The sequence below is a fragment of the Giraffa tippelskirchi genome, chromosome 5 (genome assembly GCF_054371585.1).
Source record: "Giraffa tippelskirchi isolate mGirTip1 chromosome 5, T2T-mGirTip1v1.2.pri, whole genome shotgun sequence".
Lineage (NCBI taxonomy): Eukaryota > Metazoa > Chordata > Mammalia > Artiodactyla > Giraffidae > Giraffa > Giraffa tippelskirchi.
This window is the reverse complement of record NC_137279.1, coordinates 56,596,302-56,615,587: the sequence shown is the minus strand read 5'-3', so window position 1 is coordinate 56,615,587 and position 19,286 is coordinate 56,596,302. Positions and strand designations below refer to the sequence as shown.

At 39.9% G+C, this 19,286-nt stretch overlaps 1 protein-coding gene across 2 annotated transcripts in view; it reads left to right on the top strand.

Annotated features, from left to right (window-relative positions):
- The window catches only part of TGFB2 (transforming growth factor beta 2), an 89,168-nt gene extending 71,481 nt beyond the window's left edge, over positions 1 to 17,687 (top strand). For both annotated transcript variants that reach the window (XM_081485768.1, XM_081485766.1), the window contains 5 exons: positions 6,835 to 6,967; positions 7,092 to 7,202; positions 8,683 to 8,860; positions 10,521 to 10,674; positions 14,882 to 17,687. In XM_081485768.1, coding sequence (XP_081341894.1) covers positions 6,835 to 6,967; positions 7,092 to 7,202; positions 8,683 to 8,860; positions 10,521 to 10,674; positions 14,882 to 15,040 — 735 coding nt within the window. In that variant the 3' untranslated portion in view covers positions 15,041 to 17,687. The remainder of the gene's footprint in view (positions 1 to 6,834; positions 6,968 to 7,091; positions 7,203 to 8,682; positions 8,861 to 10,520; positions 10,675 to 14,881) is intronic.
- The last annotated feature ends 1,599 nt before the right edge of the window (positions 17,688 to 19,286 follow it).

The window sequence follows — 19,286 nt, the reverse complement described above, 5'->3', positions numbered from 1 at the left end:
AATTCTGCATCTAGAGTTCCATTTCTTCTTCTTCATTTTTTTTTTTTTCTTGTCCCTAAACTATTGGGTAACATTGGTGACTTTTGCCTCTCTCCACTCCCTGATTGGCTGGTTTCCAGTGTCAGAGAGATGAATGGATCCTTTTGTGCAAGGAGTTTTGTAATTTAGGGAAGAACTGAGAGCTTTGCCAAAGACAGTATGTGGGCATTTTACACATATTACAGATAATGTGTATATATCAATAACATAATGAAGGTACCATTCAGACATCGCTGTGGGTGGTAGCTAAGTAAGAGACAGCTATATCTCATTTTTAATATATTAGAGACTCTCTTCTAATTTAGTCAACAACAGTTGTTGGTCCGTTATTTAAAGAAAAAAGTCAGTTAAAGCAGGAGATGATAAAAACAAAATTGTGGGGGAAGGCAGGAGGTAAACTTTTTATTTTAACTTATAACATATATATGTGTGTGCATATATATGTTTAACACACACACCCAAACACAATTTAAATGCTGAGTTTTTTAATAAAAGACCAAGGACTCTTTTTTGATTGTGGCTCTGTCTGTTGCCAGTCCAGGGCTTCCCAGGTGGCTTAGTATTAAAGAATCTGCCTGCCAGTGCAGGAGACATAAGAGACATAAGATCCCTGGGTCAGAAATATCCCCTGGAGAAGGAAATGGCAACCCATTCCAATATTCCTCCTTGGAGAATCCCATGAATGAGGAGCTTGGCGGGCTATAGTCCATAGGGTCATAAAGAGTTGGACATGATTTAGCAACTGAACAATGACAACAAATTGCCAATCCATGTCTTATATTTTGCCTAAACTACATCCATAGCTCATTGTCAATGATTTCGAGTTTTTAGTTTCTTTGAGGGAGAGAGTCATTTCAGGATATCTGCTAAGTGAACAGAGTGCAGGATCCTTCTAGATTTTTAATATTTTTGTTTTTAGTTTGATAGCTGTCTCTCCTACATCTAAAATTAGAAAAAAATTATCATGATAAAATACACATAGCATAGAATTTAACTTTTAACTATTTTTTAGAGTATACAATTCAGTGGCATCAAATAAATTCACAATGTTGTCCAACCATCACTGCTATCCATTTATAGAAAAATTTTTGTCATCCTAAATGGAAATTGTGACTATAAAAAATAACTCCCTGTTCCTGCTACCCCCCAGCCCCTGGTCACCTCTGTCCTACTTTATATCTTCATAAATTTGCCTATTCTAGGTATCTCGTGTAAGTGAAATTGTACAATATTTGTCCTTTTGTGTCTGGCTTATTTGACTTAGCATAATGTTTTCAAGATTCATCCATATTTTAATATGTCAGCATTCCATTACTTTTCATGGCTGAGTAATATTCTACTGTATGTGTAGACTGCATTTTCTTTATCTGTATATCTGTTGATGGACACTTGGGTTGTTTTTATCATTTAGCTATTGTGAATAATGCTGCTATGAACATTGGTATACAAGTACTTATTTGAGTCCCTATTTTGAATTCTTTTGGGTATGTATCTAGGAGTAGAATTGCTAGATTATGTGGTAATTCCATGTATACCTTTTTGAGGACTCACCAAACTATTTTTCAAAAAAAAATTTTTTTTTAAAACTTGTTTTATGAAGACTTTCTAAGGCATTCAGCTTAGTTCTCACACAGGCATAGCTTTCTTTACATTTGGTCCTGTATTTCATCAGTTTTTAGAACATCTAAAGAACTTGGATAATTACAATATCATGTTCAACTTGATATTGAACAGGCTTAGAAACATGTATGGTTGATACTTGCTAAGCACACAACTCAACTGGTAAGACCAGAAGTCCTTGGAACATACTAGAGAGTACCTTTCCAGTAATGAGTCGCAGTGTGCTGTGGACATCAGCCTATACCTATTACAGAAAAAATGGAGAACACTGGTTAATCTGGACAGTAAAACAGCGGCCAGTTAAGATTTAGAAACGATTGTGATTTTAGGAAAAAAACATCCAGGACTGTTAACATCAATACACTTGTTGGGACACTAGCAGAAAAAAGGCTGACAGAAAAGGCCAAATAGAATGGAAAGTTGACCAAGGTGGTCATTTTTGTATCAACTCTTGAATTTAAGAAAGTTCTACTCGATAAATGCAGTGGGTTGATTTTCTTTCCTTACAACTTGATTTAGCATGGGTCATAAATGGAGGATAAACAGGGAATAGGGAGAGTGTGCTTATTCTTAGAAAATACCTTTCAAGTTAAGATTCGAGACTTTGGGATGTGATTAGAAGGTTTTCTAGCCAGTTCTGAAATTAAATCACCAAGCTGTAGGAGGAGTACTTTTATACAGCATCATCCATCCTTATTGGTGACCCAAGTGATTAAAGGTTTGGGAAACTGGCCCTCTAAATATGGGCTAAAGGAATTGGGTTTATTTAGCTTAGAGAGGGAGACTGAGCATGCTGAGGGGGACTTAATAATAGTCTCCAAGAATATGAGGGATATTCTATGAGTGATGGAAAGCAGCTGTTTCCTGTTTCCACTAAGGACTGGATAAGAAAGAATGGAGTTAAATTGCAACAAGTGGGTTTAAGAACTCCTTGGCCATAAAGTTCAAGACAACAAACCCACAAGACTGAAGTCACTTCTCTGTTTCAGAATTTGGTAGCTCACTAGCTGTCTTTCTTGGTGGTTTCAATTGGCCTGTTCTTGAACTAGTAAAAAGATATGGAAGACCTTTCACCCATGTGAGAGTATGAGGTTGTCCGATGTCAGAACCTACCAGTGTTCTGTGGCTGAGGAAGCACTTATCTTCTAATGAGATTTAAAAAGAAAAAAATTCAGAATCTCTTTGCTCCTCCTCGATTTGTTTTGAAAGCCAGATAATCTAGATTTACCTTCTCTATAAGATGAATTTAATTAGATTTGCTAGTGTGCATTTTTTCTGCACATGTTGTCAATGTGGTCATGACTTTTAAAAAAATTCTGTATTTTTAGTGAGATTGTATATATTTGTATATATACACATATGTGAAAAGTGAAAGTGTTAGTTGCTCAGTCTTGTCCAACTGTTTGTGACCCATGGACTACAGCCTGCCAGGCTCCTCTGTCCATGGAATTCTCTAGGCAAGAATACTGGAGTGGATAGCCATTCCCTTTTCTGTGGGATCTTCCCAACCCAGGGATCCAACCCGGGTCTCTTGCATTGCAGGTGGATTCTTTACCATCTGAGCCACCAGGGAAGGCCCACATGCACACACACACTCACATATATATGTATACAGACATATATGATATCTTAAGTTATGAGATAGACACATATATCTCACAAATACATATTGAAGATATTTGATATATGATATATATATATTTATCATATGTAATTAATTCAACAATGAAGGCAATGTTTTGTTCTAGACAGTGCATCCAAGTATTAGGGATATAAAGATGAATAAGATATACACTATGCTAATTAGAGCTTCCCAGATGGCACTGGGAAAAAGCTGGCTTAACGCTCAACTTTAAAAAAAACTAAGATCATGGCATCCGGTCCCATCACTTCATGGCAAACAGATGGGGAAACAATGGAAACAGTGACAGAGTTTATTTTCTTGGGCTCCAAAATTACTACAGATGGTAATCGCAGCCGTGAAATTAAAAGACGCTTGCTCCTTGGAAGAAAAACCATGACAAACCTAGACAGTGTATTAAAAAGCAGAGACATTACTTTGCCAACAAAGGTCCATCTAGTCAAAGCTATGGTTTTTCCAGTTGTCATGTATGGATGTGAGAGTTGGACTATAAAGAAAGCTGAGCACCGAAGAACTGATGCTTTTGAACTGTGGTGTTGTAGAAGACTCTTGCGAGTCCCTTGGACTGCAAGGAGATCCAACCAGTCCATCCTAAAGGAAATCAGTCCTGAATATTCATTAGAAGGACTGATGCTGAAGCTGAAGCTCCAGTACTTCGGCCACTGGATGTGAAGAGCCGACTCATTAGAAAAGACCCTGATGCTGGGAAAGATTGAAGACAGGAGGAGAAGGGGAAGACAGAGGACAAGATGGTTGGATGGCATCACCAACTGAATGGACATGAGTTTGAGCATGCTCCAGGAGTTGGTGAAGGACAGGGAAGCCTGGCGTGCTGCAGTCCATGGGGTTGCAAAGAGTCGGACACGACTGAGTGACTGAGCAACAACAAGGTGACGGTAGTGGTAAAGAATCTGCCTGCAATGCAGAAGACATGAGAGACGCGGGTTCAGTCCCTAGGTCAGAAGAACCCCCTGGAGGAGGGCATGACAACCCACTCCAGCATTCTTGCCTGGAAAACTCCATGGACAGAGGAGCCTGGTGGGCTACAATCCATAGGGTCACAAAGAGTCAGACATGATTGAACTGACTTAGCATGCACATGTTAATTAGGAACAAAGCAAGTACACAAAGTGTTATGAAATCATACATCATGATAGAAAGTCAGCTGGAGGAAGAAATTTAAAGATGGAAAGGTGAACTTTGGGAATGTTACAGTTTTTAGTCAGTGAGACAGATGGAAATGCCTGAAAACATCTCAGCTATTGTTTTACCCTTGTTATTCTCTGTTAGGTGAATTGTACTGTTTTTCCTGAATTGGATAGGTAGTGTCTTATTTCCCCAACTGGGAGTATTTCCAAGGCAGGAAATCAAATCAAGGTTTGATTTCCAGAGGATATAACTGTTAAGTTGCATCTTGAAAGTTATAGGTATGTCAGCATTAACTGACCCACGTGGTAATATGTCCCATGTGGTATATTTTCATCTTCTACCAACATTTACTATCATCTTATTAGAAATATTTGTCTCTGTCATTGACTGTTTTCTGTCATCCGGAAAGGGGTAAGGGTGAATGGTGATCCAAGGGGACTCTCGCAACTCTTTTGGCCTTCAAAAATCCAGCATCAGAGTTGGAAAAACAACTTGGAATTGCTTTGAATCATTTGTTCACTGTGAGGCTTTGGGCAAGTTATTCAACTTCTCTGAGTTTCGGTTTCCTTCACCTACCTGACAGGAATGTTTTCAGGATTAAATTAAATGAAATAATGTGTACCAAACTCAGGGCCCATGTACTCAGCCCTTAAGTCATGTTTCTTTTCTTCCTTTAGTTCACAAAGGGCATCTCTTGTGTATGGTAGGATCACGATTACCTCTAGATTCTCTGCATAGTAGGGTTTGTTGCACTTGAGAGACAGACTTGTAGAGTAAGGTTAGTCTGAAGATTCATGAGGGCGTCTGAAGTCCAATTATATGATTTTCTCCCTATTTTGTACTTACTTAATCCAGAAGAAGCTCTAATACTTTGGCCACCTGATGTGAAGAGCCAGTTCATTGGAAAAGACCCTGATGCTGGGAAAGGTTAAAGGCAAAAGGAGAAGGGGGCAACAGAAGATGAGATGGTTAGATAGCATCACTGACTCAATGTATATGAACTTGAGCAAACTCTGGGACATAGTGAAGGACAGGGAAGCCTGACATGCTACAGTCCTAGGCGCTGCAAGGAGTTGGACACAACTTAGCGACTGAACAACAATCCAGAAAAGAAAAGTCTACTATAACGCCAAATTTCCTAGGAAGTGTCTGTTGTTGGACTGCTTGAAATCAATGATGTGCCCACATGGAAGGAAAATGCATTGTAAAATCTGCAGGAACACTATGCTTTTTTGTTTTGCAAGGTTTAAAGGAGCATAAATCAATCTTCTAGATATGCAGGCAGTCCTATTAATAGACATTGATTAAGTCAAGTGCTGCGCTTTGAAATGAAATCAAATTGGAGACCTGATCCCAGCCCTGGCAAGGTTTATGAACTTGTTGGAGAGACCAAACACGTATACATGAAGTAACCGCATCATGGTTAGACTCAGTCTCAGGAAGTAAATATAAAGAAACAGGGCTTGAGCCCGTAAGTACTGAGGAAAGGCAGGATACAGGTTTGGGTAGGGATTTAATATAGTTCTTGGAGACTTAGAGTCGTGGTTTGACTGGTTCATAAAACACTATCATTTAAAGACAGACAGAAAGTTTTTTTAAAAAGCAACTTAAAATGTTCACTTCCTATAGAAACCCAAGAACAGACTGCAGTTGCTCTTAACTTATTTGAAATAAATGCATCTCTCTAAATTGTTAGCGTTCAGGCTGATTTCCTTTCAGACTCTCCCTCCACACCGCGCCAGACTGCTCCTGCCCAACTTCGTTCTTTGTCTGCGGGATGTGGAATATCCTTATAAATCATAACAAGTCACAGGGAGAGTAAAAATCTCAGCTAGAGACTTACCTCCAAAGTTGAGGCATGTCCCATATTTTATTAAAATGGCGGTGGATTTAGGAACCAAGATTAGGGCCTTTGTCTCTTTATTTGAAGAAGATTTATATTCAGAGCCTTCTGAGGGTGAGCCCAGATCCTCTGACCTGGACCGGTCCTCTGGTCCCTCCTCACATCCCAGCTCCCCATACGAAATACTATCGGGAAGCAGAACAACAAAACCATTAACTTAATAGTGTAGAATTTATGGCTGAAATCTTGCAAAGCTTGTGTCAGCAGAGGAAAATAATTACTGTCACTTTCTTTGAGACACTTGGCTTTATGGTTCCTGTCACTTTTATCAAAACACATGGCTGATTTAGTAGCTCTATTTTTCATGGCAAATGGCCTGGTGTTACTTTTTTATGCATGTGGCCATGCCCATGAGATGACAATACATGCGTAGACCGGAGCAGGACTAAGCTTAGTGAATTGGGATACTGTTAATAGTGTGGGTTTAGTCCTGCTGTCAGTATGCCAGCTGAGCTTTTTCTCTTGCTCTTTCCTCCCCTAGATTCTCAAATCCAAAGATTTAACATCTCCAACCCAGCGCTACATCGACAGCAAAGTCGTGAAAACCAGAGCAGAGGGTGAATGGCTCTCCTTCGATGTCACCGATGCTGTTCACGAATGGCTCCACCATAAAGGTGACCGCTGCTCTCTGTTTTCCTCCTTCGATGTTCAGTGATCCTAAATTATTTGTAAAGCACTGGCAGATGGAGGGGTATTAGATGCACAGAAAAATGACCTCCTCGACTTCATGTTTTCCAGACAGAAACCTGGGATTTAAAATAAGTTTACACTGTCCCTGCTGCACCTTTGTACCATCGAATAATTACATCATCCCCAATAAAAGTGAAGAACTAGAAGCACGATTTGCAGGTAAATGAAACTTGGGCAAAGGAGGTGGGGGAGGGAAGGCCTCTGTAGATAATCTTCTGTGGGGATGAGGTCAGTTTGTGTGTGAAAATGAGATTTCAGTGAGGCCTGGGGAGTTTCATTTGTTTGGTCAAAGCTATGACTGGGGAAAGATACATGAAGGCAGAAAGGAATTGGTTTCCAATTTACATTGTTCGAAGCAGGGTGATGACTTGGCAATACTAATTGACAGACTTACTAGCCTTCCAGACTCTTAAAGAACCTGTTAAGCCCTTCACTCTTCATTTAAGCAAACCAGCCTTCCCTCAATGCTAATGTTACAGAAGAAAAAGATAACATGCATTCAAGGACATCCATTGATAATGCTCCCAAAGCCAACATCAGGAATCCACCACTGGGTTTCTCAGAAGGACGTCCCCTCCTGCCACAGCCTCTGTAACTAATTTGATCTGTGTCAGAACACACCCCCTTCTCTGGCTGATGCCCAATATTCCAAGTGTAAACACAGAACAGAGTTTTAGTTGTCCCCTCAGTCTTGCTCACCTTTTAGTGAATTAGCCAAAAGTCAAAGGGGATGAGGAGATACCAAGGGTTCAAGTCATGTCTTCCATTAGATAACAAGTCATTGGATGATGAGAGATGAGAGATGAGCGGAGGGTCTGGACCAATTGTGGGTGCAGCACTTGCTCCATACCACCAGGTTAGGGAGCTGATCGCCCTTCCCTAACCTTCCATCCCTTGGCTGAAGCCTCCAGTGGCCCTTGCTCATGGAAAAATCCTCCCAGAAGTCTAGAGATTTATTTCAGTCTCTAACCTAGTCATGATTCTTGAGAAGTACAGAGATTAAATGCTTAAGCTGGCAGTCTCTTGAGCATGCTCTGGGAAGCTCGGGTTTCTCCATCTCAGATGGAATCAGGAAAGTGTTGAGGATGCCATAAAAATCAATGAAAAAGCCCTTTCTTCACAGCTTCCCCAAACAGCATTAGGTAAGGGTGACTTCTGTTTCACTTGAACCTCATTCACTGCAGTTTAGTGTACGGCTCAGTTTAGGTTCATGAGGAAAGTCTTTGAGTTGACCAGTCCTAGGAAGAGAGGAACCCAGCGGGTGACAAGGCATGTTCTATAGCCGTGTCATCAGTCGTTGAAGGCTTGAGCACAGCCTATGCTGAGGACTGACTGAACTACTGAGAAAGAGTGCCCTTGGACTAGAGGTCAAAGACTCCTTCTGTAGTGACTTTCATAACCAACTGGCCCTGCCTTGGACACTGAACTGCCTTCTGACAAGAGCCCCATTTAGCCGTGTTCCATGTCACCGGTACTCATCCTGTCCATTGCCATGGGGAGTGAGCCAACTGCTGCTGCTGCTGTGTGGTCATCACTGCTGTTTGTGACAATAGACAAAGAGGGGAAAAAAAGAGGTATGGCTGATTCTACTTGATGAAGGTAAAGCTAAATGTTTATTACCCGAATGCATTTTTTCAAGGTATTGATGGCACCTCTACCTATTCCAGTGGTGATCAGAAAACAATAAAGTCCACTAGGAAAAAAACCAGTGGGAAGAGCCCACATCTCCTGCTGATGTTGTTGCCCTCCTACAGACTTGAGTCCCAACAGTCCAACCGGCGGAAGAAGCGCGCTCTGGATGCAGCCTATTGCTTTAGGTAAAGGAAATAAAAAGAAAACAAAAAAGGAATTATGTTTCTGTTTAACTCCTGTACCGCCTTTGCTCTTTGTTTTACTGAAAATGGACTTGAACTGTAACTCGTTGCTTAAAGCCGGGGATAGAAAAATAGAGCCATTGTATTTTGTAACACCAGAGGTTTAAACAGTTATTTCTATGCTGTCTTCATCAGTTCTTTAGCAATGAACCCACTATGAAGGGAGAAAACTATCCCCTTGAGTTTCATCGCCCCCACACCAAGTCTCTCTGAAGCACTTTGAGGCTGAAGGAGAAAAGGAACTCTCGACTCCCCAGAGCAAAGATAGGTTTATCTGAGGAGCGTGATGGCGGCTTCCTAACTGGGGAGACTTGCCATCTGTAGGAGCCTTTCCTCTCCCTGCAGGGTATGCGTGCATGTGTGTATGCTAAATTGCCTCAGTCGTGTCCGATTCTGTACGATCCTATGGACTGTAGCCTGCCAGGCTCCTCTGTCCATGGGATTCTCCAGGCAAGAATACTGGAGTGGGTTACTATGCCCTCCTCCAGGGGATCTTCCCGACCTAGGGATTGAACCTGAGTCTCTTACATCTTCTGCATTGGCAGGCGGGTCCTTTATCACCTGCGCCACCTGGCAGGGTACCCATGGTCAGATCGCCTTCACAGACAGTAACAGTGATGAGAGAGATAGAAGAAAAGTGCTATTTGTTGTGTCTTTTGCTGCAGAATACGAGAGAAGGGAGAGTAACATAAATTTATCTCCTATTCCCACATGAGTTTGTGGAGGGAAAGTGTGAATGTCCTTCTGTGGTTTCTTAGTGAGCCTGGTAAGAGAAGGGCTCTTTCTTTATGTCGTGAGCTATGGGGTGGTGAAAGGTCCTCACTGATAAAGTGCAAGAAAAAGGGTGTTTTTTGTTTGCTAGAGCCAGTGGTTGCACTAATAAGCAAGACTCCGTGTTTCTTAATCTCTGGTTTATCCCTAGATCCAGGGCCAGGAAATGAAATAAAGGATTTTTTCTCAAAGGAAAATGCCTGAGATAGTTCTCTGTAAATAGCTGTTGTACTTCATCAGTTTTGCATTTGAAAAGGCAATAGAGGCTGGATGGCAAAACTGTGCCTTGTAGGTTGGAAGGGGCTTGGTCTCTGTCTGCCACCTTTCTGCTTATGTCTCATCCTTCAGGGGAAGGGTTTGGTTTTTGAGGACACAGATAAGAGGGTCAGAGTATAGAACTCCCGAGGGAAAAAAGTCCAGCAAATCACCATCACACTCCATTATGAAAGTCTCTTGAGATTGCTGTACAACCATTAAAACCTTGTCTGTGGTATATGCTCATATATGTATGTATGAAAGTCACTCAGTTGTGTCCGACTCTTTGCGACTCCATGGACTGTAGCCTCCAGGCTCCTCTGTTCATGGAATTCTCCAGGCCAGAATACTAGAGTAGGTAGCTGTTCCCTTCTCCAGGGGATCTTCTCAGCCCGGGAATCAAACCCAGGTCTCTTGCATTGCCAGTGGATTCTTTACCAACTGAGCCACTAGGGAACCCCAATGCTCATATTTATTTGTTGAATAAACAAATGAGTCATTTTTCTGGTTTAGGATAAGGGACCTGGAGTGAGACGGAAATCAGCTTTAAAATCTCTATTGCTCTTTCTTTTATCAGAAATGTGCAGGATAATTGTTGCCTACGCCCACTTTACATTGATTTCAAGAGGGATCTTGGGTGGAAATGGATTCATGAGCCTAAAGGGTACAATGCTAACTTCTGTGCTGGAGCATGCCCATATCTGTGGAGCTCAGACACTCAGCACAGTAGGGTAAGTACAGGCCTCACTTGTCTCTTCGTTCTTGGGCTGCTAATTGTAACTGCTGATAGTATTACCGAATGGATTCTCAATAGCCTGGTGCCCTTTTGTCATCACACATAAATGGATGCTGGAGAAACCCTTTTGAATGATGAGAAAAAATTCGGGCTGTAGGTGAACTCAGAAAGCAATGCTGATGAGTTTAGACAGTAGGTCTAGCCTTTCCAATTAGCCTGTAAGCAACTTGAGGACAGTTTTGTTTAATTTTCTCTTTGTTTCATGTTCTTAACAGCTATAAGCATAAATAGGTAGAATCAATATCTTACTAAGTGTCAGATACTGTTAAAATGTGCAGGGACTCAGTTCTCCAGCTGAAGAAAGGATGTGTTATCACCACAATCAGGGTCTATCATACTAGAAAGAACACTGAAGACTTCAGTAGATGCTTTGGTGGAGTTATTCAATGTTGTCGTTGTTCAGTCACCAAGTCATGTCTGACTCTTTGCGACCCCATGGACTGTAGCTGGTCAGGCTGTCTGTCTATGGGATTTCCCAGGCAAGAATACTGGAGTGGGGTGCCATTCCCTTCTCCAAGGGATCTTCCTGGACCAGGATCGAACCCACATCTCCTGCATTGGCAGGCGGGTTCTTTGTCACTGAGCCACCAGGGAAACCTGAGTGATTCACTTGCTTGCTTTCTAAGTCACTTCAGTCATGTCCAACTCTGTGCGACTCTATGGACTGTAATCTTCCAGGCTCCTCTGTCCATAGAATTCTCCAGGCAAGAATACTTGAGTGGGTTGCCATGCCCTCCTCCAGGGGATCTTCCTGACCCAGGGATCAAACCCGTGGTTCTTAAGTCTCATCTCCTGCATTGGCAGGTGGGTTCTTTACCACTAGTGCCGCCTAATTCACTAGTGTATGACAATTATAAAATCATTTAACTTCTTTGAACCTCAGTTTCTTATCAGTAAAAAGAATAAAAATTATTTTTTGAAAGAATAATGTCCAACTCAAGAGTAGATGTGAAGGACATAAGATGATATATGTGACAATGATTTGAAACATCAATATCTCTAAGTCTTTTTGAATATAACCTAGAGTAAATGAGAATCTGAAAATTTTATTAAGTTACTTTGATGGGGAATGAAGTCTCATTCAGAAGTCAGGTCCCAGAGTAGATGCCATGGGTTCCCAGCCCAGATTAGCCAAGACTTTGTCTATGTAATAATGATATTTTTCCAGATGCTTCTTTCTTGGTGCCTAGTCATGTAGAAGTTTAGAGATGGAAAGGACTTGATAAGTTATCTTGCCCCACCCTGTAGTCCTATCCATAAAATAGGTAAATAACAAAGACCTACCATACTGCACAGAGAACTGTGCTCAGTATTTTGTAATGACATAGAAGTGAAAAGAATCAGAAAAAGAATATATATATATTGGGTTGACCAAAAAGTTCGTTCAGATTTTTCCATAATATTTTAACCCCAATGATTTTTTTTGGCCAGCTCAATACATATATATGTATAACTGAATCACTTTTCTGTACACCTGAAACTAACACAGCATTTTAAATCAACTATATTCAATAAAAAACAAAATAATCATAAGATAAAATTTAAAAAATGGGTTATATTGTCCAAATCCTTCATTTTTCTAAAAAAATTAGAGTCTATATCATGTAGATGACTTACCCAGCATCAAACAGTTGGTGACAAACCAAAGCTTAGGATGCAAGACTCCTGGTTTTATAACCAGGCCTTCATTTGCTGTCTTGGCTACACATTGGGGTTATGCCTCTGTAAATCTTCTTATTAAAGGAGCATTAGAAAAATTGCCTTTCACTGCAGGGTAGGAAAATGAATCTGCTGCCAAAAAAAGATCGCATAATGCGTTCAGCTGAATTCGAGAGTTTGGGGAATATCCATTATTTTGGACAATCTGTCTTAGAAAATTCCTCTTGTGTTCAGTGGAAGAATCACGTGTTGGTGGAGGATCAAGTCTATTTATTGATAAATGCTTACGTCCACAAAACTTTCAGTTGACAAACACGGCCCCCCTTCCTTCAGCTGTTTTGCCGACTCCCCTGGAGATTTTTGGCTCTCGGGACTGACCATGTGCTTGGCCATGTGAGGGAAGCTTGCTCCTGCCTGTCCCTTTGTCTGAGCTCTCAGGCCAGGCTGCTTCAGCTGGGCTGTGGCAACGGTAGCCGTAATGTGGGAAGGCCCAGTTGCCAAGTAGAAACATAATTCTCCTTCTTGATACACAGAGGGAGTGTGTGAAGGCTGAGACCATGCTTGTTTTTCAAGGAGAGAGGAAGAATCACTGTCATGATCACAAATATGTGGTTTGGACAGTTACCCAAAAAGCCAGAGGTAGCTTAATAAAGTAGTCAGTGTTGGTGTGCTGAACAGATTTTCTGTCTTAGGCTGAAAATGTTGCCGTGAATCTCGAGGAAAAGGTCACTTGCTGTTTGACTAACACATTAATGGCATCCTTGGAAAGGTCTCTTTATCATCACTGGGGATGTGCCATACTTCTGTTGGTAGAAGTCACATGCTCCTTTGATAGAGGACAGGGTTAAAGGTATAGCGCAAGCTGTAGAACTTCCTTTTCATTCTGTTTTCAGACTGGCTATCCACCCCTCCAACTTAGTCACTACCATTTACCACATGAAAAGTTAAATGGAGGGTTGATTATTATTATTGTATTTTTATTATTATCATCATTGTTATAAGCAAAATGTAACCAACTGGATAATTAAGAACATAGGTTGCTTCTGAGGGTATTTTTTTGCATGATTATATTTATGAAGCGATGACAAATGAAAAGAATTTGAACTTTTTTTTCTTTTAAATGAAAATTTTAGGTGGCATTACATTGGCCTGAGAAGACACTGAGCATAGAAATATTTCACACTGCAGACAGGTGTCTTTTGCTCTACCTAAGGATAGATTAACATTCTGCTAAGAATTTTAATAAAGAAAAAGTTATTCTCTTACTTATTTGTGTATTCATTTCTTCACCTAGCACATGAGTCTTATTTTGTCCAGAGAAGACTTCCTAGCGCTATAAGGTTTAAAAAAAAAATGAAGAGTATAGAGTCCCTGACCTCAAGGGAACTCTTCGTCTGGATGGGAATTGAAAATATCTACTCATGAAACAACTTCAGTTATGAAGAAGTGTAGTGCTGTGCTTGTATTTAGTCACTCAGTTGTGCCTGTCTCTTTGTGACCCCATGGACTGTAGCATGCTAGGCTACTCTGTCCATGGGGAGTCTCCAGGCAAGAATACTGGAGTGGGTTGCCATTCTCTCCTCCAGGGGATCTTCCCAATCCAGGGATTGAACCCAGGTCTCCCGGCATTGCAGATGGATTCTATAGCTCAGTTGGTAAAGAATCTACCTGCAATGCAGGAGACCCCAGTTTGATTCCTGGATTGGGAAGGTCCACTGGAGAAGGGAAAGGCTACCCACTCCAGTATTCTAGCCTGGAGAATTCCATGAACTGTATAGAGTTGCAAAGAATTGGACATGACTGAGCTATTTTCACTTCACTTCACTTCTTTACCATCCGAGCCACAAGGGAAGCCCAAGAATACTGGAGTGGGTAGCCTATCCCTTCTCCAGGGGATCTTCCCAATCCAGGAATCAAACTGGGGTCTCCTGCATCACAGGCAGATTTACAAGACCAAATGCCAAGTTTGGTATCTGGACCTAGTTTTCTGAGGGCCTGGGAAGTGCAGACAGCAAAGCTATGATCAAAGTAAAGACTCATTGGAAAAACTGGAAAATCTGTTGAATGAGCAATTTTGTCCAATGTATGAGAAAAGGATTCTGTAGGAAATGATAAATTCAGGGATTCCTGGGGACACCTCCCCATTTGACTATAATTGAAGGATAAGTAAAGTGTAAGCCCCAAATCATTTAAATTGCCTACTCAGTACTGGAACTGATAACATTGTGCAATGGTTCTATTAAAAAATAACTGCCTTAGTTTTTTAAGGAATCTCCATACTGTTTTCCATAGTGGTCAGGATGGAGGGGACACATGTATACCTATGGCCAATTCATATTGATAATTCATATTCATATTGTATGGCAAAAACCATCACAATAATGTAATTATCCTCCAATTAAATAAATAAATTTAAAAAATAACTGCCCTTATTTTTGTTTGGGCTTTTCCTATTTTTTTTTTCTTCTCCTGCATTCTTTCAGGTTCTCAGCTTATATAATACCATAAATCCAGAAGCGTCTGCTTCCCCTTGCTGCGTGTCCCAAGATTTAGAGCCGCTCACCATTCTCTACTACATTGGCAAAACACCCAAGATCGAACAGCTTTCTAACATGATTGTCAAGTCTTGCAAATGCAGCTAAGATTCTTGGAAAAGTGACAAGACGATAATTGCATGATGATGATGGTGATGATGGTGACGATGGTGACGAAGGCAATGTTTGTAACAAGAAAACAAGAGAGCCTTGCTTCATCAGTGTTAAAAAAAAAAAATTGAAAAAGCGGTACTAGTTCAAACACTTCGGAAGTTTGTGTTCTGTTTGTTAAAACTGGCATCTGAAACGAAAAAAAAAGTTGAAGGCTTTACTCTATATTTTACCTACTCTGTAAGTGAGAGAGACAAGAAGCAAAACCTTTTTTTTTCTTAAGAAAAAAATAAACACTGGAAGTATTTGTTAGTGTTAATTATGTGAAAGAAAAAAAAACAAACAAACAGGAAAATCCCGTTCAGTGGAGTTGCTGTACATATGTTCTTATCCCATGCCTCCCTTGATTTTTCTGTATTGCTATGCAATAAGTATCTTTCCCATTCTTACTCTTAGAGTTAACAGTGAGTTATTTATTGTGTGTTACTATATAATGAACATTTCATTGCCCTTGGAAAATAAAACAGGTGTTAAAAAAGTGGAGACCAAATACTTTGCCAGAAACCCATGGATGGCTTAAGGAACTTGAACTCAAACGGGCCAGCAACAAGAGGTCATATTAACAAGATGAAAAATGCGAGTGAGATCTATTATATGACCGAGCAAGTCTGCATAAAGAGAAAGACCCTGCAAATACATGCTCTGTACCAACTGCCCGAGGAAGCTTCTTGTAAGGTTCAAAACTGAAAAGCCTGTTAATAAAGAAAACTTTCAGTCAGATTAAGTCTGTAAGATTTTTTTGTTCTCTTTAATTGTAAATGGTTCTTTGTCAGTTTAGTCAACCAGTGAGATGTTGAGATGTTTAGATATGTACTGGTCAAACTTCAGACCATAAAGTATTGCTGTGTAGCTATGCTCTAGATTTTTCTTTCATTTCGGTGTATGTAACCATACCTATATTATTACAATAGATGGGTATAGAAGCCAGTTTAATTGGAAACACAACTGCAGATCTCTTTTGCAAATGATGAAACCAAAACATTAACTACTTTATGTGTAATGTGTAAATTTTTACCATATTTTTTAATGTTCTATAATAACACCAACTCTGATTTAGATTGGACTTAAATTTGGGCTCTTTCTAATGATCACTGGGAATTGTGTGTTTCCTTTAGCTGGCCAGAACTTTTGAATAAAGCCCCTGTATTTCGACTTGCACTACAAATACATATTTGATAGTATTTGTTCCACTTGTGCTTTTTCATTGCCCATTATTATGACATAAACTACCTGAGTCCACTTGTCCTTTTTTTTTTCTTTTATAAAAAGACATAGTTTTCCTTCATTTTCTAAGCGTCATTACTAATCAATTCAAACATTAACAAGCTTCTATTTTAGGAAAATTGGGGATTATAGATACATAGATAATTGAGGTGAAATGTTTTAGTTTTAGCAAGGGCTTAAGGATCTGACTGGAACTCAGAGTCTTAGTGACTGGTTTAAGAAAGGTGTCTCTAACTTGGTTTAATCAGTATTTTCACAGAATTCTGCTGTTAAAAGAAAGAGCAGACAGATCACAGGAAACAGCTTTTTCTTTAATTGAGTTTTTAGTGTTCAGGGAAAAATGGAAAGATTAACATTTTAGTTGATTTTTTTAAGGAAGAAAAAATAAACCCATGTCAGCATAAGTCATTTAGTGTATTTCATTGAAATTAAGGTTTTTATAGATGTTCTTTGAAGGTTGCAAAGGCACAAGGCAAATTCTCCCATGATCAAAAAGTCCTTTCTTTCCTCTGAATGAGACTTACCAAATCAGAGGCTAGAATTTACCTTGCCGAAATACATGATTTGCTACATTTTTGCAGAGGAGGTAACCTTATGTCAGGGTTTGTAGGATATGTCAGTTTTTCAGTTGTCTCTTATTTAGCTTTAGAATAATCATTAATAGTAAGACAATGGAATATTTGCAGTTTTACCTAAAGAGCAGCACAGTGAGGTGTGAATCCAGAGTGCAGTTGTTTGATATAGTATACTTCCTTTTCTTGGAATTTCCTGGCCATTATTAAAATGACAAATTGGATTTGTTTGAAAACTGGAAAAGCAAGAGATAGGATGCCACAATACCAAACAACCTTTGGATTGGGTGAAACCCAATCCCAGATTGGAGTGTGTTGATTTTTTTTTCTCTTCCACTTTTCTATTCATTCTATGTAAATCACTTTTATTTCTGCAGGTATTTTCTTCTCAGATAGAATGACATTTTGTTTTGTATTATTTTGTCTTTCCTCATGAATGCACTGATAATATTTTAAATGCTCTATTTTAAGATATCTTGAATCTTTTTTTTTTTTTTTTTTTTTTAGTTTGGGGGGTTCTATAAGGCCTTTATTTCCCATAAGTAAATATTGCCATGAGACGGGAGGGAGGTGGGAGGGAATGGGGAAAATGTTAGTATGTGGGTGGGATGGGGCTACAGTTTTTCTGTGTTAAACAGCAATGCAGTTTTATGGTTGGCATGATTTTTTTTTTAAATGGAACATAAGAATAGCTGTTTTGTATTTTGATGACTGATTACGCTGTATTTTAACACAATGTATGTCTGTTTTTGTGGTGCTCTAGTGGTAAATAAATTATTTCAATGATATGTTGATGTGTTTTTCCTGTCCATTGTGGAGATCAGAGAACAGTTCTAATGCAGAGAGCGTAAGCTCAAGCTAGAAAAGTCATACCAGCTTTAAGATCGTGTTTTTTGTTTTTTTCTCAAAGATATTCAGTCCAGAGATGTCATACTTTATAGTTCAAGAGCCAGGATGTATCTATCAAAGCCTGAAGAAAGCCCTGTGCTGTCTTTTTATTCCCTTGTTTATTGCTATTTGGTAATTGTTGGAGATTTAGTTTCCATCCAGCTTGACTGTCTACCAGAAAAAAATGCAGAGAGATGTTTGGACCATGCCTTGGCTTTCTGATCCTATGTTCTGCCAACCCCAGGGCCAAAAGAACTGGTCTAGACAGTATCCCCTGCAGCCCCATAACTTGGATAGTTGCTGAGCCAGCCAGATATAACAAGAGCCATGTGCTCTTCGGGATTGATCGTTGAGAGCAGCTACTCCTCTCTCTATTTCTCCCCTACCGCTGTACCAAAAACCCCTTATTCCCGCAAGCTTCCTTGGCTGTTCCCTACAAGACCATACTTTGCAAGCGAGTTGCCAGTCTCTTAATAAATAGAACTAATTAAAAAAAAAAAAGTCATTGTGGCTGCATCTGATTACCTGCTTTATCTCATGAGAGAACTAGTTTGTGCCTGTGGTCTAAAAACATCACCTAGAAACAAACCATCAATTCAGACGAATAGGTAGAACAGAAAATGGTTCCTTTTCTGCCATTTGTGTTTCATCTTTTATATTCAACTCATAGAGGAAGTGTTTCACTTTGAAATAATTCATGTGTGCTTCTCTGCAGGGGGCCAGTACCAGGCCAGTACCACCCCACATCACCTTTATCTGACACGTGAGAATAAGAGGGTATCATAGGGTTCTGAAAAGAGTCACCTAAGAGCTATATCAACTTGGACAAATTTGTCAGCCACTCTGAGCCTCTGTTTCCTTGTCTTTAAAATGAGGATGAGATGACCTGCTTTACGGGGCTTTGCATGTTTATTTCTGTGCCCTTACTATTGTTAAGCAAATGGATGTACGAAAAGTACTTTGGTGTTTGGCCTGTAGTTGATGGTCAGTAAATCATAGTCTTAACAACATTTCCCAAACCGAGCTGGTTTGGGCTCAGCAATCCTGTTGTAATGAACTTTTTAACGTCTGTTCAGACTTTAAGCTGGGGCCATATTTCTTCCTCTTGTTACTAAATGTGTAACCTTTAGACCCTAATCTCATCAGTGAATCAGGCCTTCAGTTATTTCGGAGAATATTCTGTCACTGTTTCTTAACTGTTTGGTTACATGACTGACCAGAAATTGTTTCAGAAGGTGGCAAAATGTTCAGGTGAGACTTTGCTTCCAATCCACCAACTGAATTCAAAATAACAGAGTCAAGGTGGTTAGTTGAAGGACCCATTTTCTAAGATGATCATTGTGAGAACTCCAGTTTGTTGAGCACCCACCAGCTTTGTTCTCTGTTATCTTACTTAATCTCACATATCACCCTAGGATGTAGGGTTTTTTGATAGAATTCCATTTTACAGAGAAGTAAGCAGACTCAGAATGGTTAAATGACATGTCCAAGGTCACCCA